Below are 21,931 nucleotides of genomic sequence, written 5' to 3'. Positions count from 1 at the left end.
TCTGACGCTGTGAGGCAGTAGTGCTAACCACTGAGCCACCGTGCCGCCATTGTCACTTATTAAGAAGCTATCCAGCTCTGCTTTTAACCTTCTCCAGGCTCAGATCCCACCACCTTTTGAGAAAGAGAATTCGAAGAATTCTTGACCCTCTGTGAGAAAAATAATTCTTATTGTCTGTGTTTCGATGTGGGTGACTCCTGATTTGGAAATATTGGCCCTTAATTCTTAATTCTCTAACAAGAGGAAACATCCTATCAATACCACTCAGGATTTTATATGTTTCAATCAAGCTACCTCTTACTGTTCTAAACTGCGACAGATGCAAGCTAGTCCACTTGTTCGTCATAAGACAATACACTGATTTAAAGTATTGATCTAGTAAATCTTTGAACTGCCTTTAAAGCCTTCCTTAATAAATAACAATACTGTACATATCGTTCAGTAATGCCCTGATTAACTGAAACATAACCTCCCTACTCTTGTATTCAATTCCCCTTGCAATAAATTAATACATTCTATTAGTTTTTCTAATTACCTGTTGTACGTGCATATTAGCCGTTAGTGATTTATGCACAAGGACACACAGATCCCTCTATGTCTCTGAAAAATCTCATTCACATGTTTACATTTCATTCTTCCAGTCAAAATTGACAGTTTGATATTTTTCAACATTCTATTACATTTATGTCCTCTTCATAACTTAATTTTTGATCCATAAAAAGTGTCATCAGAAAGTTGAACAACTATACCTTCTATCATTTTTCTGAGCCTTTTATATATATTTTAAGACGTTGAAGCCTCAGCATTATCTGTGTGGTACACCACTCACTGCAAAACAGCAAATAACTCCTTTATGCCTACCCTCTGCTTCCTGTCTGAAGTAGCCAATCTTCCATCCATGCTAGTGTGTAACCCTTACATCACAAACTTTTATTTTCCACATTAATCTTTGATGTGGCATCTTATAAAATGCCTTCTAGAAATGTACGTACATTCGATCCATCCCTTCCACTTTCTCTGCAGCCTGTTGTTTTCTCCTCAGGGACCCGGTAAATTGGTGAAACGTGATTTCCCTTTAACAAAGTGACGTTGATTCTGACTTCTCTCGGTGCTTTGCTTTTTCAGATGGATTCTAACATCTTCTCTAAAGCCTCTTAGTTTCCTGCTTTCTGTTTCCCTACTGTTTTGAATCATCACTTTAATAAACATTTGCTATTTTCCAAACTATTCGACGTTTCCTTGAATCTAGCGTGTTTGAAAATAAAAGATTATGCATCAACCATCTCACTAGATACATCTTCTAGGCCTTGAGGGTGAAGTCCATTAGAACCTGGTTACTTGTCAGCCTCTAGCACCAACAACTGGCTCAGTACCACTTCGCTGGTGATTGTAACTTTCTCGAGTCCTTCCCTCCTTTTCATTTCCTGATTTATAGCTATTTCTGAGATGTTACATATTCTTCTATTGTGAAGACCAATGAAAAATATCAGTTCAATTCAGCAGCTGTGTTCATTTTCCAAAAATCAATTCAAGACATTCACTTTCTATTGAATCAATGTTCACTTTGCGAACTCTTTTCTGTTTAAAATATCAATAGAAACTCTTAATAACTGGTTTTACATTTCTAGCTAGCTTTGTGTTGTATTCTAATTTTCCTTCCTTCTTTGCTATTTTTTATATTCTGTCCAATCTTCTGATTAGCCATTTATCTTTATGCAACTATCTGCTTTTTAAAAAAAAAGATTCAAGATTTACCAGTTCCAGTTCACCATGGATGCTGGGTCCACCTTTGAAATTTTTCTTCCTTGTTGAAATATATCAACTCTGTGTGTTCTAAAATATCCCCTTGTGCGTCTATCTCTGTGTCTCTATTAATGTATCCCTTAACCTAGTCTGCCAGTTCACTCTGCTTTCATGCCCATGTAGCTGCCCTTATTTAAGTTTAAAATGCTAATGTTAGACCCTTCTCTCCCTCAACTTGAATGTCCAAAACAATCATTTTAGGGTCACTGTTACCTAGGTGTCCCCTCATTAAGAGTTCATCAGTTATTCTGATTGTGTTGATAATGCTAAGTCTGTACCAGCTCTCTGGTCAGCTCCAGAATATGATGCTCTAAGAAATTATTCTGGCGCATTCAATTACTTGGAAGTCCGGATTCTGGGATTCCTTCTGTGCGTCTCTCCATTCCCTCCTCCTGTATGATGCTCCTTTAGACCTATAGCTTTGACTGAGCTTCTGGTCCTGCACTCTCATCTCATTACGTTCCTGTGAAGCACCTTGTGGTATTTCATTAAAGGTGATATATATAAGTGCAGGTTGATTGGCTATAAACAGGTCCAGGTTGCAGGCTGTGGCGGGGTCATCTCTACTGACTCTCTGCCTCTCTTCTGTGGTTATGTATGAGCCCAGGTGTCACTGGAGAAGGGGGCATGCAGTGTCCATCAGTGCTCTCGAAGCCTTTAGAGAAGGTAGCCCAGCAGAGGAGATACAGTGCTTTGTTTCCCCTTCCAACTCCATTTTGATTTCATCCCCTCTCTCCCTACCCTCCTCACTTTTTTGATGTCAGCATTGCCCTCAACAGAATTTGCTTGTTAATATACAGTTGGCCACAAAGATGTTTTCCTGGTGGTGGAAAAGAACATACATAATAAAGTCTACTCACAACGGTACAAATATATGCAAGTTGGTGTTCTGTTATTAAAGAATTCTGTCACCATTTAACAGAGAGTTTCTATCCCCAGTATTCTGGAACACACTAAGTGCAACTTGGAGCTGAAGTGATTCAGAGGTCGGAGGGAGAGAGGCTGCAGAGTGTTTTGAACACAAGAATCAAAAGGCAAATGTTGAGGAGTGATTGAAGGTGAAAGAGCTCCAGGAAATCAGATGGGACTATGGCGGTGGCCCAGTTAGTGTGGAGGAGTTTGGGTGGAATGGAATAATGAACAGGGAGTGAAATCATCAGGAAGTGAGTGGGTTCGGGATTTACAAGGAAGCTCATTGGTGTGAGAGGTGGGCAGGATAGGATAGAACTGGACAGTGGGGAGCCCTCAAAACTGTGAGGATATAGCCTGGGAACCAGAGGTTGCAGTAATGCAGATTAAAGCATATGTTTCCATAGTAATGATGCAACTCATGCAAGTTACTTCTGCTTACCCTTGACTTCCCAGACTTTAGCAATCTTGCTTTATTCTTGGTCGACCATTTTTGCTTTAATTTGACCTAATATCACAGAATGGTCACAGTGCAGAATGAGGTCACTTGGGCTATAGTGTCTGTGCAGCATGAAAGATGTGTTGCTGGAAAAGCGCAGCAGGTCAGGCAGCATCCAAGGAGCAGGAGAATCGACATTTCGGGCATAAGCGTGTCTGTGCAGCATCTCACTTACAGCTTTCTGCTGCCTCCCATTCACACACTCCTCCCCTTCAAACAACCATCACGTTCCCTTTTGAAAGACTCCACCAGACCTTCAGACAGCACAGTCTAAATCCTCACACTCACTGCTTGGAAACGATAGTGATCTGGTCACTTTTACTTCTTTTACTAATTACTTTGACTCGTTCTCAATCATTCCATGAGCAGGAACATATAATCCCTTTTTACTCTGTCTTGACCTCTCATGATTTTGAAAACTTTAATCAGATCTTATCTCAGCCGGCTCCAAGAAGATGTTGGTTCTGTTGAATCTAATCTCTCCATCTCTCTCTCTCTCCTTCCTGTTTTCACTGCAGATGAGATGGTGCGGGTGTGAGGTCTGAGGTCTCAAAATACCCACCTATTGCCGAGGGGTTGACTATATCAGTATAAGACCAGAAGACTAAGGGCAGACGTAGACCATTCAGCCCGTTGAGTCTGCTCCATCATTCAATGAGGTCATGGCTGATCCGATAATCCTCCTGCCTTTTCCCCATAACCCTTAATTCCTTCCCAATTAAACATCTGTCTGTCTTAGCCTTGAACATACATAATGACACAGCCATGACAGCCCTGACCAGTAAAGACTTTCACAGGTTCACTACTGTCTGACAGAAGAAATTTCAGCTCATCTCTGTCTCAAACGTCAACCCCTTATTCTGAGATGATGCCCCTCTGGTCCCAGACTCCCCCACAAGGGGATGCATCCTCTCCACATCTCCACTGTCAAGGCTCTGAAGAAACTTGTCTGTTTCAATGAAGTCACCTCTCATTCTTCTAATCTCCAGTGAGCACAGGCCCCAACCTCCTCAACATCTCCACGTGCAATCCCTTCCTGCCTGGGATCACCCTCTGGATGGCCTTCAGTGGCATTAAATCTTTCCTTCAATTAGGAGACGAAAGTTCTCAATATGCTAGCTGTAGTCTAGCGAGTGCTTTGTACAGCTTTAGCAAGACCGCTCTACTTTAATACTCCATTCTCTTTGAAATAAAGGCCAACATTCTAGTTGCCTTCCCCATCACCTGCTGAACTTGGATGCTAGTTTTTTCTTTATTCATAGGCAAAGACTTCCAGATCTCTCTGCTGTGTAGCGTTCTGTAGTTCTGTTTGGTGCTAAGGACTCTGTCCATCTTGTAAGGTACAGGGCCTGTCAGGTACAACAAGGTGGCCAGGTAGCCATTCAGAATACACACAATGCTACACCCTCGTCCCATGAAGTCAAGGTTCCCTCTCACACACACTCATTTAGAGTCATAGAGTCACAGAGATGTACAGCACGGAAACAGACCCTTTGGTCCAACCTGTCCATGCCGACCAGATATCCCAACCCAATCTAGTCCCATCCGGAATTTAGAAAAGGCAAAAGTTAGGCCGAGAGATAAAACTAAAAGGATTGTGTAGGAACGTAAAAAATAGGAGCAGGAGCAGGCCATTCGTCCCTTCAAGCCTGCTGCACCATTCAGTATGATCATGGCTGATCAGCCAACTCAGGCCCCTGGTCCCACCTTGTCCCCATATCCTTTGATCTCTTTAGCTTCAAGAGGATGAGTTGGACCGAAGGGTCTGTTTCCGTCTCTATAAGGGTCTGACTCTATAACTGTTTTTAACTCTTTTGTGGAAACATTCAATGTTTTGGCCTCAACTGTTTTCTGTGGCAGAGGATTCCACAGGGTCACCACTCTCTGGGTGAAGACATTTATCCAAATTTTGTACAACTCTTCCCATGTAATTACATTTCTAATGGATCATTGCTGGGTTGAGCTGGGGTTGAGTTTTAAAGCGTGGGATGAAGTGGGTTTCGGATCAGCTGGGGGGTAGGGGAAGGGTGGGTTAATGGTGAGTAAACTGCAATGATGCAGCAGCTCTGACATTATCCAATGGGGAGGCCAAAGTAGTCATCCCTCTCTTATTGTCCAGCTGCTTTCTGGCTGAATTGTGTGAAGGGGTTTGTTTAGCCTGTGCTGGGGAATTCACCCTCACCATAAGGCGGTGGGACGGGGTGGGGGAAGAGCTGGTAAAGGGGTGGTAGCTGTATTGGGATAGCTTCCTGATACATTTTTGCTGTTGGGATGCATTCCCAGTGCCTTGCTGGGATTATGATTAGTGAACCGAGGTCGATTGAGCGTCATCACCGGGCTGTCTGTAACAGAGACAGGAAAGGTGATTGAGGCTGTTCCTCCACATCAAGGCTGGAGGCATCTCAGAGCTGGATAGGCCCATGGTCTGGAAGACAGAGAGGCCACATAGAGGTTCCCCTCTGCTCTGAGGGGCTAACACCTCTGACCTCTGAGAATATTTTACATCTTCCTTGTCTCCAAACCTCCAGTCTGTCTGCCATAGGTCAGAGAATGCTCCCCCAGAACCATTCAGTGGTAGCAGGGAATGGCATAGTTAGGGGAAGAGATAACTGTCCTCTGAAGCAAGGTTAGAGAGTCCCAAAGTCAATGTTGTCAACCTGATCGCAAGGTTCGGGTCATCTCCTTCTGAGCTGGGGAGCAACCTGAGAGGGGCAGGATCCAGCTGTGGTGATCCACATAGGTACCAATGGTACAAATAGGATTAGCAAAGAGGTTCCACTCAGAGATTGCAAGCAGCTTGGAGCTACCCTCAGAGGTAGAACCACTCTCAAAAAGGGTCATTGGACCTGAAACATTAACTCTATTTCTCTCTCCACAGGTACTGCCAGACCTGCTGAGTTTTTCCAGTAATTTCTGTTTTTGTTTCTGATTTCCAGCACCCACAGTTCTTTGTTTTTTTTTAAAGAGTTAAATGTGTGGCTGAAAGATTGGTGTGCGAAGTGGGTTCAGATTCACCAGCACCAGTGCTGGGGAAAGAGAGAGCTATTCCACTGGGACAGGCTTCATTTGAACCATGGTGGATGGTCTCCTGGTGAATTCAGTTGGAGATAGAGCCTTAAATTAATTAGGCAGGGTGTGGAGGTGCCGGGGTTGAACTGGGTATGGACAAAGTCAGATGCCACACGACACCAAGTTATAGTCCAACAGGTGTATTTTGAAATCACAAGCTTTCAGAGCATTGCTCCTTCATCAGGTGTTGTGTGACTCCTAACTTTAAACTAATTAGAGCCGAGGAGGATTCAATTAAAGAGAAGTTTAAAAAAATCAGCAAGAAATGAGACAGTAAAGGGACAGGCTGATGAAGAGATGAAAGATAATTAAAGTGTGTCAGGAAGGACCCACAGAAAATAGAACCAGAATAAGAAATAATGGTAGAAGTTCAAAGCTTAAATGCTCTTTATCTGAACATTTGTAACAAGGTAAATAATTTCACGGCACAAATAGAAATAAAAGAATATGACTTGATTGCTAAATAGCAATCCAGAGATCTAGCTGAAGGGTGATCCAAAGTGAGGACACAATATTAGACATTCTGGAAAAATACATCAAAAGTGAAAGAGGGTGAAGTCTTTATTTGTTAAATAAAGGGAAGTACTGTTGTGGCAGTGAGTAGGTACATTAGTAGTGGTTTTACATGCAATAGGTTTTGATGTGGAATCGATTTGGTCAGAAATGAGAATTACTAAGAGAAAGAACTCGATGGAGGAATCGTTTCTGAGCCCCTAGAGGGTTGAGGACAAAATAAAAATCACGAAATAATTGAGGTATGTAAGAAAGGCATCACAATTGCCATGAGTGATATTGACTGGATAAATCAAATGGGCAACATTAACATGAAGATGAATTTGCAGAGTGCATCAGAGGTTGTTTCTTAAAGTAGTATTTTGCACAACCTACCTGGTAGAAGTTATTTTAGATTCAATATAGCGCGTAATGAATTAGAGATCTCATAGTTAAGGATCTTCTGGGAGTAGCAATCACAACATGATAAAATTTCAAATTCAGTTTGTGGGAGAGTGAATCAATGTGGTCACCTTAAATGAAGACAGTTACTGAGATCTGAAGAAGGAGTTGTCCAAAGCAAGCTGAGGAAATAAACTAAAGGGGGAGGTCAGTAGATGAGCAGTGGCAGATACTTTATAACACTAATAGAGTCATAGAGGTGTACAGCATGGAAAAAGACCCTTCAGTCCCACTTGTCCGTGCTGACCAGATATCCCAACCCAATCTAGTCCCACCTGCCAGCACCCAGCCCAAATCCCTCCAAACCCTTCCTATTCATATACCCATCCAAATGCCTCTTAAATTATGTAATTGTATCAGCCTCCACAACTTCCTCTGGCAGCTCATTCCATACACGTACCACCCTCTGTGTGAAAAAGTTGCACCATAGGTCTCTTTTATATCTTTCCCCTCTTATCCTAAACCTATGTCCTCTAGTTCTGGACCCCAGGGAAAAGACTTTGCCTTTTACGCTATCCATGTCTCTCATGATTTTATAAGCCTCTATAAGGTCACCCCTCAGTCTCCGATGCTCCAGGGAAAACAGCCCCAGCCTGTTCAGCCTCTCCCTGTAGCTCAAACCTTCCAACCCTGGCAACATCCTTGTAAATCTTTTTGAACCCTTTCAAGTTTCACAACATCTTTCTGATAGGAAGGAGACCAGAATTGCACGCAATATTCCAATAGTGTCCTAACCGCTCAACAGAATATTATTCCTGCCAAAAAGATAGAGTTGATATGAGGGATGAACAGTCTGTGGGTAACAGGCAAACAGGGAGAGTATCCAATCAAAAAGTAAGACATACAAAATGTTGAAAACTTAAGAGGATTAGATTTTGTTTAGAAACCAGCAACAGGTGACTCAAAAGCTCATAAAATTGTTTACAAAACTGGCATGAAATCTAAACACCAGCAGTAAAAGCCCTTACAGATATGCGAAAAGTCACTCAGGAGAGTGAGCGAACCTTCGAGGATGTGACTGGGGGATTGATAACGGGGAGTAGGGAAATGTCGGATAATCTAATCTGCACCAGTCCACACGACAGAAGAAACATGAACATCTCAAAGATATGAGACTGGTGAGGTGATTTTGGGTGGAATAACACTCTCTATCATGAGAGAAAAAATGTTTGACAAACTAATGGGACTGAAGACGGTTACCAGAAGCCGATGGTCTCCATCCAAGAGTTTTAAAGGGAGAAGCTGTTAAAATGGTGGAGGCGTTGAGTGAAATATCTCAGAACTCACTTATTCCAGAAAAGTTCTACCAGATTGGAAGATCATTAATGGGATGTCCCGATTCAAAAAGGGAGGAAGGCTGAAAGTAGAAGTCTATGAGCTGGTTGGCCTAATAACTATGGGGAAAATGCTGGAGTCCATTGTTAAGGAGGTAAGGGAAGGACATTTCAGAGAAAGCTTAACACAACCAAACAGAATCAACATGGCTTGGCAAAAGGGAAAATATGTTTGACAAATTTGCTAGGATTCTTTGAGGATGTACCAAGCAGAGTTGTGAAGTACATGGAGTGTATTTGGATTTCCAGAAGGCATTCAATAATGTGCTACAAGACAAGAGCTCATGTCACTGGGGGGTAATGTATTAGCATGGACTGAGGATTGGTTAACACACAGATGACAGAGTTGGGGTTAACGGGTCTTTTTCAGGTTGCAAAGATATTACTGATGGAGTGCCACAAGGACCAGTCTAATTATTTGATCTCTATATCAATGATGTGGGGGAGGGGCCTGAGTGTAAAGTATCCAAGTTTGCTGTTTGTACAAAAATAGTTGGGAGGGCATGTTGCGGTGAGGGCTTAAGGAATCTGCGAAGGGGTATTGATAGGTTGAGTGAAGAGAAAAACATGGCAGATGAAGTTCATTGTAGGTAAATGTGTGGTCATGTACTTTAGGAGGAAAAGTCAAAAGGCAATGGAGAAAGACTCCACAAAAATACAAAGCAGAGGGATCTGGGTGTTCTTGTGCATGAAAGACAAAGTTGGTATTAGGTGCAGCAACTAAATAATATGGTAGATAGGGTTTTGGCCTTTATTGCTCAGGAGTTAGAGTTTAAAAGTAGGAATGTCTTGTTACAAATTGTACAGGGATGAATAGGGCCACACCTGGAGGATTGTACCAGTTGGAGCACATGATCGAATGGTGGAGCAGACTTGATGGGCTGAGTGGCCTCATTCTGCTGTTATATTGTGTGGTTTTTTTGGTTCTGATCCCTGTATTTTAAGAAAGAGTAGACTGGCATTGGAGTTTGCTCAGAAGAGATTCACTTGACTGATTCCTGGGATGAAGGGGTTGACTTGTTTAGAACTGAAATGCGAAGGAATTTCTTCTCTCAAAGGGTAATGATGGTCTGGAACTCTCTAGCCCAGAGAGTCATGGAGGTTAGATCATGGAAAACATTTAAAGGGGAGGTAGTTAGATTTTTGAAATTGAGACTGAGAGCTACAAGCACCTGGGACAGTAGGGGCTTGGGCTAGATCAGCCATGATTTTGTACAACGGCAGGGCCAGGCTTGAGGGGCTGAATGGCCTACTCCTGCTCGTATTTCTCATATCCTTGTGTTCTCAAGAAATCAAACATAGCCAGCTTGGGGGAGTAGTGGAAACAAATTTTACTTAAAGTGGGTCACATAAAATGGAAATTTGCACATTTAACGTTGTGTGTCACACCCAGCTTCAAAATGTGTCCTCTTCCTCTTCTTACTGAATACTAACCTCTGTGGTTTCTGCAATTGTTGAGAGAGATTTCTCTTCAACAGCAATAACAGTTCTTATTTCTCTAATCTCTCAAAATAACTGACGTTCCTTATCTGTGGAATCATGAATATTTTCTGTACCCTCCCTTAAATCTTCTCCATGCTAAAGTCTGACAGCCAGAGTTGAACACAATTCTCCAGATGAGGTCATTATTCAAGTTTGACATGCCCTCCTTATTGCTGGGTTCAATGCCTCTTGCTCTCAGTCTCTCTCCCAGCCCCTCTGTTCCTGCATTCCTTTTAGAATTGTACCCTCTATTTTATTCTGTCTTGCCCATCGTTCCTATCAAAGTCGATCATTTCCCACTGTTCTGAATTCAACTGTGTCTGCCACTGGGCCACCCATAACAATCTATAATCTTTGGAAACCGAAAGAACTGTGGATGCTGTAATTCAGAAACAAAACCAAAAGTTGCTGGTAAAGCTCAGCAGGTCTGGCAGCATCTGTGGAGAGAGAGAGATCAGTGTTAACGTTTCAGGTTGAGTGACCCTTCCTCAGGAATGATGCTCAGTATGATTCCCCTCACAGTTACCACCATGTTTTGTATCAGCTGCAGATTTTGAAATTGTACGGTGTGCAGTGAGGTCTAGGTGAAGGATATTTATCAAGCAGAGCATGGGCTTGAAGGCTAATCCCTCTGGAACCTCATGATAAACCTCCTCCCAGCTAAAAGCAGCCATTCATCATTCTGGAAGAAGGGCTTTTGCCCGAAACGTTGATTTTCCTGCTCTTCAGATGCTGCCTGACCTGCTGTGCTTTTCCAGCACCATTCTAATCTCGTTAAAAATCACACAACATCAGGTTATAGTCCAACAGGTTTCATTGGAAGCACTAGCTTTCGGAGTGACACTCCTTCATCAGGTGGTTGTGGAGGACACAATTGTAAGGCACAGAATTTATAGCAAAAGTTTGCAGTGTGATGTAATGGAAATTATACATTGAAAAATACCTTGATTGTCTGTTGAGTCTTTTATCTGTTCGAATACCATGTGTAAATCACAAAACTTTTTCTAAAAAGTTGCATTCTCAGGTTAACTGTAACAATTGGTGATAGCTAGACAATATGTTGAAGGTGTTAGCCCCCGTGTTCTCTGTCTGTGCCATAATGTTTAGACTGATTCTAATCTAAAAAGTGAGATAACAGAATTTTACATGAATGCATGCAGTTTTTGAGCAAAGTACAATGTAACTCTGCAAGTAGAAATTCACCCCACAAACGTGTGTGTGTGTATATATATGTGTGTGTGTGTGCATGTGGGTCTGTGTGTTTGTGTGTCTGGGTTGGGGGGTTGTGAGTGTGAGAGAAAGTGTATATGTGTGTGTATGTGAGTGTAGAGTGTCTTAGGTCTATGAAGGGGTGCATGTGTGAGAATGGGAGTGTGTGTGTGTGTGTGTGTGTGTGTGTGTGTGTGTGTGTGTGTGTGTGTGTGTGTGTGTGTGTGTGCGCGTGTGTGTCTAGGGTGGGGCGATTGTGAGTGTCTGTGAGAGACAGTGTCCAAATCACTCTAATCTAGACTCTGATCTCCAGCATTTGCAGTATTCACTTTCGCCATTCACCCTGACTCTCTGACTCTTACTCAGACCATCTCACTTCCTTATTGTTGCATATCCTTCCATTCTATGAGCCACAATTGCTCAGAATTCTCTTCATCCTAATAAATAATATGAACTCTCATAGTAACCACACTTTAGGAAGATCCTAAAGTCCTAGGCAGAGCACAGGTAAGTTCAGTTTGACTGTCCCTCAATTTGAGAATGATATCTACTCTTTTTTTTTAATTATTCATTCATGGGATGTTGGTGTTGCTGGTTAGGCCAATGTGAGGGGATGCATTTAGGAAGGTCAAGTCCAGGTGGAAATTATTCAGTGAATGGCAGAACCCTTAAGCGCATTGATGTGCAGAGGGATCTGGGTGTGCGGGTCCTCAGATCACTGAAGGTGGCAGTGCCGGGAGATAATGGAGTAAAAAAGGCCTAGGGCATGCTTGCCTTCATTGGAAGGGGCATTGAGTATAAGGATAGACAAGTCATTCTGCAGCTTTATAGAACTTTAGTCAGGTCACACTTGGAATACTGCATCCAGTTCTGGTCACCACACTACCAGAAGGATGTGGATGTTTTGGAGAGGGTACAGAGAAGGTTTACCAGGATGTTGTCTGGTCTGGGGGATTTTAGCGATGAAGTAAGGTGGATAAACTGGGCTTGTTTTCACTGGAACGCAGGAGGTTGAGGTTTAAAAGATAGAAGCTTAAAAGATTGCGAATGGTGCGGATAGAATGGTGTGGATTGAATGGGGAGTCTTTTTTCTAGGGTGGAAGGTCAGTTACTAGGGTTCAAGGTTTAAGGGGGAAAGTTTAAAAGAGATGTGCAAGGCAACTTTTTCACACAAAGGGTGGGGAGTGCCTGGAATGTGCTGCCTGAGGAGGTGGTGGAAGCAGACACAATAACAGCAATCAAGAAGCACCTGGTCGGATACATGAACAGGAGGGGGACAGAGGGATACGGATCCTGTAAGGGAAGACCGTTGTGTCAGTGCAGGCTTGGAGGGTCGAAGGGCCTGTTCCTAAGCTGCATTGCTTTTGTTCTTACTGCCTACCCAGAGAGCATCCAAGAGTCAACTACACTGCTGTGGGTCTGGAGTCACATGTAGGTCAGACCAGATAAGGATGGCAGATTTCTTCCCTAAAGGGCATTACTGACCTAGATGCCATTTTCCAACAATCGACAATGAATTCATGGTCATCACTTGACTCAATTCCAGGTCCTCAGAGCATTATCTGGATTAGCAGTTCTGTGATGATACCACTAGGCTATCACTTTCTGGGATCCTGCTCTGGGCCTTTATGAGACTGTATGGGAGATTTCTCCAGCTGCAGGAATTGACGCTAACACCATCTTTCTTCCTGCCCTCTGTAACAGTCTCAGTGCTGATGTTTATGGGGTGGGGGAGGGGGGGAAATGCCACAGGCAAAGGGGAAGTTGAAATGTGATTTCATGTTGGGTTGTTACAGTAATGGTTTTCCTTTTCTTTCAGTGTGTTCCTGGGAGTCTGTAGCTAGGATGCTCCCAGGATTCCCTTTGCAATGATGAACAGCAGTCAAGGTGAGATGCTAACCTGTAACATCAGCTACGACCAGGGCACAGTGCCACTGGTCACTGTCTACAGCCTGGTTCTTATCGTCGGGGCCCCTGCCAACTTTGTGACCTTGTGCCTGTCCTTTGTGAAGATCTGCAGGAAGAACGTCCTGTCTGTGTACCTGTTCACCCTCTCGCTGTCTGACCTGCTCTACATGGGCACCATTCCCCAGTGGATCCTGTACGTCAAGAACCACAATAAGTGGACACAGAGCGACACAGCCTGTCAGCTGACTGGCTTCATCTTCTTCAACAACTTGTACATCAGCATCCTCCTGCTGTGCTGCATTTCCACTGACCGCTGCTTGGTCGTCCTCTACCCCATCGAGGCCCAGTGGCGACGTCGACGAAGGACAGCGGTGATGGTGTGCATGGGCGTCTGGCTCCTCGTGATGATGGTCCACCTGCCGGTCTTCTTCCTGTCCAATGTGAAGAGCGCCAAGGAGAAGAACGACTCCTGCTTCGAGACTATCCCCATGCCCCCACTCGTGGCGAAGTTCAACTATGCCCGTTTTAGCGTGGGCTTCTGCATCCCCTTGTTCATCCTGGCTCTCACCAACTTGCTGATCTTCCGAAGGATCCAGGCCAGCCCGTGCCTCAACATCCGTGAAAAGACCAAGGTGAAGTACCTGGCCATCGCCATCATATTGATCTTCCTTGGTTGCTTTGCGCCGTACCACCTCGTCCTCCTCAGCAGAGCCATCGCCTTCTCCTTGTATAAGGACAGCTGCTGGTTTGAGGAGAAGATCTACAATGCCTCTACCCTCTTCCTCTGTCTGTGCACCATTAACAGTGCCATCAACCCGATTCTCTACATGTTCTCCTGTGAGAGTGTCAGGCAGGAGTTCTGCAGAGAGGTCCAGTCCATCAGGAACCGCTCCAGTCGCCGGAGCAACAGGACAGACAGTTACATTCTGAGGAACGGACAGACCTCAGGGACATCTGTGTACAGAATGGAACATATTACCAGTGAAAACTGACCCGAGATTGAACTAAGAACATACCTTCGCAAACCGACATTTAACACCATCTTGTTCTCGATTAAACGCGACTGGATTGCAGAGTCAGCTTCGACAGGCTCACGTTAGTGGGCAGCTAGGAATGGTGTGCAAATTGCACACAAAACAGTGGAGTCTTCTGTGTGTTCCATGCTGCCTGGAAGTGCCCCAGCAATTCCCTCTCAGCACTGCTCATGTGCTGGAGCCCCTTGTCTTACTACCTCAACCCAGGACCAATGCCCACACGGGGAAGGAGATTGGGGTGACACTTGCTCCCAGTCTCACCTGAAGGCCGTTTTGAGACCACTCCAAGTGATGTGGACAGTGTACTGGGACATAGCCTGTGTTTCCAGTGGATCATCTGTTACTGCGGGATTATCGAACAGGGAATCGTTGGGAGTGATAATTGACAGGGGACGGTGCGACTCCAAAATCGGTCAGAGCAGACCATGTGTCCTGTCAGCAAATCTTGTGCTTCCTTCACCCCCTGGGACAATGAGCAATAGTGATGTGGGTCAGTCAGCCTGACTCCAACCACTCCAACATCACTTTGATTAATGTCCATCTGTTCACTCCTTAATACCAGTAATAGTCAGGCAATACAGCCTGCCTGAGAGTCTAGTCAAAGGGCAAAGTCAATGTCAAGAATTGTACCTTTGGATAGTCTGGATCAATTCCCAGTTGCTTACAATGGCCAGTGTCCAGAATTCTGTGCAGATTGGCCATTTCCTTCAGGAAGACGTGTGCAGCAATATTATTGAACACTGGGTGATGATTTGCTCCGTTCACTGGGTACAGCTAGGTTCTAGAAGGTTCTTAACTGCCACGAAGCCTGCCATTCAGTGGGACAATGGCTGTCTTTATTTAAACTCTCTGAGTTAGCTCAACGTCTTTGAACACTGCTGGCCAGCAAAAATCTAAAACTTACCATTATCCATTGAGTGAACACCAGTTGAATTTAATGCACACAGTTCACAGATCCTACCCTTTGAATGAACACACCATTCCTAAATTCCCTCCTGAATACCGTCACTCTGGGGTCTCAGGCTGTAAGATCTTAGGAGGTATGAGCATGATCTTCTTACTCAGTTCCTCAAACCCGCCCTGACATTCCATACAATCTGTTCTGCAGAAGTGTCACGGTCTGAAATGTAAACTTTGTTTTCTGTCTCCACAGATGCTGCTAGACCTGCTGAGTTCCTCCAGCCATTTCCGTTTCTGTTTCAGATTTCCAGCATCTACTGTTCTTTTGCTTTGTCAATGCAACCCAAATTCTGCCTGCTATACCAGAATTCCATAAAAGATTAAGAATCTATCTCAGCCTTAAATAAACTCAATGATGGGCCAACCACTACTTTCAGGAGCCCTCAAGATATTTAACAAGTACTTTGATAAGTGTATACAACACCATAGCAGACAAGGTAACAAACCAAGTGCTAGGAACTGGGGTTAGAATAGATGGCTGTTGATGATCAGCATGGCATGATGGGCCAAAGGTCCTCTTTCCTCAATCTAACAACTTTTTATGACTCTTTGGAAAACCGATTTCCAAACATTCACAACAACGAAGGAAAGAAATTGCTCTTCATCTCAGTGCTCAATGACCCCTAACTCTGGGACTGCGACCCATGCCTTCTATTGTCCAACAAGGGGGCAAACAATCTCTTAGCTCTTGATGGGGACAGTGTAGAGGAAGTTTACGCTGCTTCTAACCCCATGCTGTCTCTGCCTGGGAGTGTTTGATAGGGGACAGTGTAGAGGGAGCTTTACTCTGTATCTAACCTTGTGCTGTCCCTGTCCTGGGAGTGTTTGATGGGGACAGTGTAGAGAGAGCTTTACTCTGTATCTAACCCCGTGCTGTCTCTGTCCTGGGAGTGTTTGATAGGGGACAGTGTAGAGGGAGCTTTACTCTGTATCTAACCTTGTGCTGTCCCTGTCCTGGGAGTGTTTGATGGGGACAGTGTAGAGAGAGCTTTACTCTGTATCTAACCCCGTGCTGTCCCTGTCCTGGGAGTGTTTGATGGGGACAGTGTAGAGGGAGCTTTACTCTGTATCTAACCTTGTGCTGTCCCTGTCCTGGGAGTGTTTGATACGGGACAGTGTAGAGGGGCTTTACTCTGTATCTAACCCCATGCTGTCTCTGCCTGGGAGTGTTTGATACGGGACAGTGTAGAGGAAGCTTTACTCTGTATCTAACCCTGTGCTGTCCCTGTCCTGAGATAGAATCTTAGGTATCTCACCCTCAGAGTTGTTGGCACGAGCACTGACTATTTCCTTTGTCGGTTCTGACAATATTGATGTCATCTGGACATTTTTTAATCATTCACAAGATAAGGGTGTCACTGGCTAGGCAGCATTAATTGCCCATCCCTAATTGCCCAGATGGCAGGTGAGCGTTACCCATCTTGCTGTGGGTTTGGAGTCACATGTAGGCTAGACCGGCTAAGGATGGCAATTTCCCTCCCCAAAGGACATTAGTGAACCAGATGGGCTTTCCCGACAATTGACAATGGATTCATGGTCATCATTAGACTCTTAATTCCAGATTTTACAAAATTCAGATTCCAGAATCTGCCACAGTGGAATTTGAACCCTACTCCCCAGAACATTACCTGGGTCTCTGGATTAAAGGTTTAGCAATAAAATCACTGGACCATCACCTTCCCCATGAGAAAATGGAAACAAAAATTGATAAGATCATCTGAAAGAACTGAATCGCACAATCAGATACTGTGTGGTGAGGAGTGTCTGAACTGAAGTGTATTATCTAGAATGATTATTGCTGTGTATTCAGATAGAGCACATACTGTAGATAGTGTTATATAATTTCAGCAATGCAATGAAATATCGTTTATTATGGGTTTTAATAAATATCTTCTCAGGTACTCAGGTCAACCTCTCAGAGATAATGTCTCAGGGACTGCGGTTTGCCTCTTGTTGACCGTGATTGGATCTTACAAACAAGTGCTGATATTGAAAACTCACCAACACTCACCTTCAGGTACGACTGGCTCAATTACAATAAGAACCACATTAGCCAAGCCCAGTTAATCCCCGGAGCGTTCCCTCAGGCTGGAATCGCACTTGATTCAGGGGAAGACCGAGAGGGGATGTCATGGGATTCCTGGACTCTGGTGATGGAGTGTCAATTAGGTTCATTAATAAGACCATAAGAAACAGGAGCAGAAGAAAGCTATTGAGCCCATCAAGTATACTCTACCATTCATTGAGATGTGATAAATTTCCAACTCCACTTTCCTGCCTTTTCCTTATAACCATTGACTCTCTTCCTGATTAACGGCCAAATGACAACCATTACATTTGAGACCCCCACAATCTCATGATGCCACAAGATTCATGGGGCCATGGGGCAAACTCTAAGGTTAGAGTCATTCCTGATACATAGGAAGATGGTTATGATTCTTGGAGGTCAGTCATCTCAGCTCCAGGATAACTCTGCAGGAGTTCTTCAGGATAGTGTCCTAGGCCCAACCATCTCCAGCTGCTTCATCAATCACCTTCTCTCCTACATAAGGTCAGAAATGGGGATGTTCGTTGCTGATTGCCCAATGTTCAACACCATTCGCGACTCCTCAGATACTGAAGCAGTCCGTGTCCAAATGCAACAAGATATGGACAATACCCAGGCTTGGGCTGACAAATGGCAAGTAAAATTTGTGCCACACAAATGCCAGGTGATGGTCATCACCAACAAGACACAATCTAACCATCACCCCTTGACATTCAACAGTGTAACCATCACTAAAGTCCCCCGCTATCAATATCCTGGGAGTTATCAATGACCAGAAACTCAACTGGACTCACCACATAAACACAGTGGTTACCAGAGCAGGTCAGAGGCTGGGAATCTTGCAGCAAATAACTCACCTCCTGACTCCCCAAAGCCTGTCCACCATCTACAAGGCACAAGTCAGGAGTGTGATGGAATACTCCTCACTTGCCCTGGATGGGGGCAGCTCCAACAACACAAGAAGTTTGACACCATCCAGGACAAAGCAGCCGCTTGATTGGCCCCACATCCACAAACACCCACTCCCTCCACCACCGATGTCAGTAGCAGCAGTGTGTACCATCTACAAGATTGTGGGCGGCACGGTGGCAAAGTGGTTAGCACTGCTGCCTCACAGCGCCTGAGACCCGGGTTCAATTCCTGCCTGAGGTGACTGACTGTGTGGAGTTTGCACGTTCTCCCCGTGTCTGCGTGGGTTTTCTCCGGGTGCTCCGGTTTCCTCCCACAGTCCAAAAGATGTGCGGGTCAGGTGAATTAGCCATGCTAAATTGCCCGTAGTGTTAGGTAAGGGGTAAATGTAAGGGTATGGGTGGGTTGCGCTTCGGCGGGTCGGTGTGGACTTGTTGGGCCGAAGGGCCTGTTTCCACATTGTAGGTAATCTAATCTAATCTAAAAAAAGATACACTGCAGCAATTCACTAAGGCTCTTCAGATAGCACCTTCCAAACCCACATCCACTAGAAGGACAAGGGCAGCAGATATACGGAACATCACCCCCTGCATGTTCCCCTCCAAGCTACTCACCATCCTGACTTGGAAATATATCGCCGTTCCTTCAGTGTTGTTGGATCAAAATCCTGGAATTCCCTCCCTAAGGGCATTGTGGGTCAACCCACAGCACATGGACTGTAGCGGGTCAAAAGGCAGCTCACCCCCACCTTCTCAAGGGCCAACTAGGGATGGGTAGTAAATGCTGGGGCCAGCCAGTGACGCCCACATCCCACAAAAATTAATAAATAAATAAATAAATATAATTTCACTGGGTCCATATGTTTGGAAGGCTGCTCAGATCCGTCTGCTCACACTGCCCTGATTTATATCACTGTCCCTTTACTGTGGGGCAGTGGGTCCAAATCCTGGGTCTCCTGAACACTGCTGTGGCTGCTCCTCCAGGTGAAGGGCTGGTTCAAGAAGATGGTCCCTACCTCCCTGGGACAATTAGGGCAGTACCAGAAAAAGCCCTCGAGTGCTCACTTAGGTGAGTTCTCAGAGGCTGTTGGTTACCATGGTGGGACCCAACATTGATAGGAAAGGAGTGAGTGAGAAAGCTGTTAGAGTGGGTGGGGAAACTTAATCAAAAGTACCGGTGTATTCTAAATATCAGAAAGTAAGCCACATCACAGGATTTACCAAACTTTGTGCATCAACAAAACTAATACCTCCTGTTAAAATGGTCACCAACCTGAGCAAAACCACATATGTATTTCCATAACTATTGTAAGTTCACATCAAATCTGGGTGAATGTAACACATTCAGTCACACAATAATCGGGACTACAGATCCTGCATCAATATGCTTAATGTGAAACTTGTACCATTTTCAATTGTGTGTTTTTAAAAATAAAGTTATTAAATATTGTCTGCTATTAGTGTCTGATTTCTGAGAGTATCAGATTCCGATCTAGAACTTTTTGTTTCTTAGGCAGGCACCATCTTGATCTATGTTGCTTTCAAATATTTCTTCAGGAGGATGCATCGAGCTTTCAAGAGAGGTTATAGAAAAAAAAAACACAAGCTTGAAATGAAACTGGGCAGGGCTGGCAGTACCCACCAGGTCTGACCAATCCTGGGATCCGGCATAGAGTTTCCATGGAGACCCTTCATCAGCATCTCTCCCAGTTCCATCCTCAATGTGATCAGCATGAATTCAGCTCCATCCATACCTTGGGAGAAAGTGAGGACGGCAGATACTGGAGATCAGAGTCAAAAAGTGTGGTGCTGGAAAAACACAGCAGGTCAGGCAGCATCTGAGGGGCAGGAAAATCGATGTTTTGAGCAATGAATGATTCCTGATGAAGAGCTTATGTTCAAACCGTTGACTCTCCTGCTCCTCGGATGTCGCCTGACCGGATGTGCTTTTCCAGCACCACTTTTTTCGACTCCATCCATACCTCTCAAGGCAGTTCCATTCCATTTCTTAGCAAGGTTTAATTGGGTTTGCAATTACAGAATAGTTGTTCACAGTTCAGGCATGCGTTGTTTTTCTACAGCATTTTGGTTAGACCTCAGACAGACTTGTCAGCCCAGTTTTGGTTTCTTCAACAGATGGGTGCCTTGAAATTTTGAAAAGCGTGCAGAGGAGGGACAGTGGACTGATTTGTATTCATTCACAGGATGAGGGTCCCACTGACTAGTCAGCATTCATTACCCATCCTTACTTTTTTAGAGTCAATCACATTGCTGTGGGTGTGTAGTCACATGTAAGGATGGCAGGTTTTCCTCCCTAAAGGATATTAATGAACCACATGGATTTTTCCAACAATTGGCAATGGTTTTATGGTCATCAGAACATTCTTAATTCCAGATTTTTTTTACTGAATTTAAACTCCACCATGTCCCGTGGTGGGATTCAAACCCAGGTCCTCAGAACATTAGCTGAGTTTCTACATTAATAGTCTCATGATAATGCAACTATAACCTGTAACTGGACTGGTCACCAATGTAAACTATCTCAGTAATTGAAACAGGCTTGTTGAGTTGAGATGTATAGATCTCGAGGTGGTCTGACTATAAGTCAACAAGACAATAACGTGAACTGATTGTAATCCAGTTGCTAGTTTGTTCCAATTAATTAGGTTCATGAGGAGCACAGAGGGTTAAGGGGTTGGGGGGCTGTTGGTGGTCACTGATTTGCTTAGTTAAAGACAGATCTAGGTTCGATATCTGGAGTTGATGTTTTCACCCTGAGAGTACAGAACCCCTGAGGCAGGCTTGTGGGGGAGATGCTGATTCACTGAATTCTTTTCAAGTGAGGACAGAGGTACTCTAAAGAATTCAGAGCCAGCGTGATCTCCTAGATTGGTATCAATTACTCAGGAGGTCAGAGAGGCTGCTCCAAGTGTTTAACCCCACCCAAACTGCCTGGGGTTTTTAACCTCTATTTCTGCCACCCCCAGAAATCTGGGGTGGAGTACTCCTACAGGGTTGGAGACAGTGAGGTCTGCAGATGCTGGGGATCAGAGTTGCGAGTGCGTTGCTGGAAAAGCACAGCAGGTCGGGCAGCATCCGAGGCTCATTCCTGATGAAGGACTCCAGCCCGAAACGTTGATTTTCCTGCTCCTCAGATGCTGCCTGACTTGCTGTGTTCCTCCTACAGGTTACCATGGCCACGTGAGACAGACCGACTGCAGTGTGGGATTGTTACCGAACACAATGCTCATATGTTCCGAAGGAAATCCTGACCTTCTGGAATCAAGCATACACACCAATCTGGAAGTTAGATTTTTAATATGAATATTTAATACGTGTTTTAAATATTGAATGAATAAATGGAAGAGTAAGTGAACAGTAAATGGGCGGCACGGTGGCACAGTGGTTAGCATTGCTGCCTCACAGCACCTGAGACCCGGGTTCAATTCCCGACTCAGGTGACTGACTGTGTGGAGTTTGCACATTCTCCCCGTGTCTGCGTGGGTTTCCTCCGGGTGCTCCGGTTTCCTCCCACAGTCCAAAGATGTGCGGGTCAGGTGAATTGGCCATGCTAAATTGCCCGTAGTGTTAGGTAAGGGGTAAATGTAGGGGTATGGGTGGGTTTCGCTTCGGCGGGTCGGTGTGGACTTGTTGGGCCGAAGGGCCTGTTTCCACACTGTAAGTCTAATCTAAAAAAAAAAAAAAAAAATGAGAGGATGATGCACTTGACTCATTACTAGAGAATGATATCGAATTGAGAAAATGACAAATTAGAACAAGCGACAGTGGTTAAACGAAGCTGAGCTTTTTGTAAT

General features: G+C 44.4%; 1 protein-coding gene across 5 annotated transcripts in view; it reads left to right on the top strand.

Annotated features, from left to right (window-relative positions):
* Positions 1–19,566, top strand: part of LOC132818436 (probable G-protein coupled receptor 132) — a 101,842-nt gene extending 82,276 nt beyond the window's left edge. For all 5 annotated transcript variants that reach the window (XM_060829493.1, XM_060829490.1, XM_060829491.1 and 2 more), the window contains one exon: positions 13,079–19,566. In XM_060829493.1, coding sequence (XP_060685476.1) covers positions 13,128–14,159 — 1,032 coding nt within the window. In that variant the 5' untranslated portion in view covers positions 13,079–13,127 and the 3' untranslated portion in view covers positions 14,160–19,566. The remainder of the gene's footprint in view (positions 1–13,078) is intronic.
* The last annotated feature ends 2,365 nt before the right edge of the window (positions 19,567–21,931 follow it).

The sequence above is a fragment of the Hemiscyllium ocellatum genome, chromosome 8 (genome assembly GCF_020745735.1).
Source record: "Hemiscyllium ocellatum isolate sHemOce1 chromosome 8, sHemOce1.pat.X.cur, whole genome shotgun sequence".
Taxonomy (NCBI): domain Eukaryota; kingdom Metazoa; phylum Chordata; class Chondrichthyes; order Orectolobiformes; family Hemiscylliidae; genus Hemiscyllium; species Hemiscyllium ocellatum.
The sequence above is the reverse complement of the archived record's forward strand: the minus strand, read 5'-3'. Positions and strand labels throughout refer to the sequence as shown.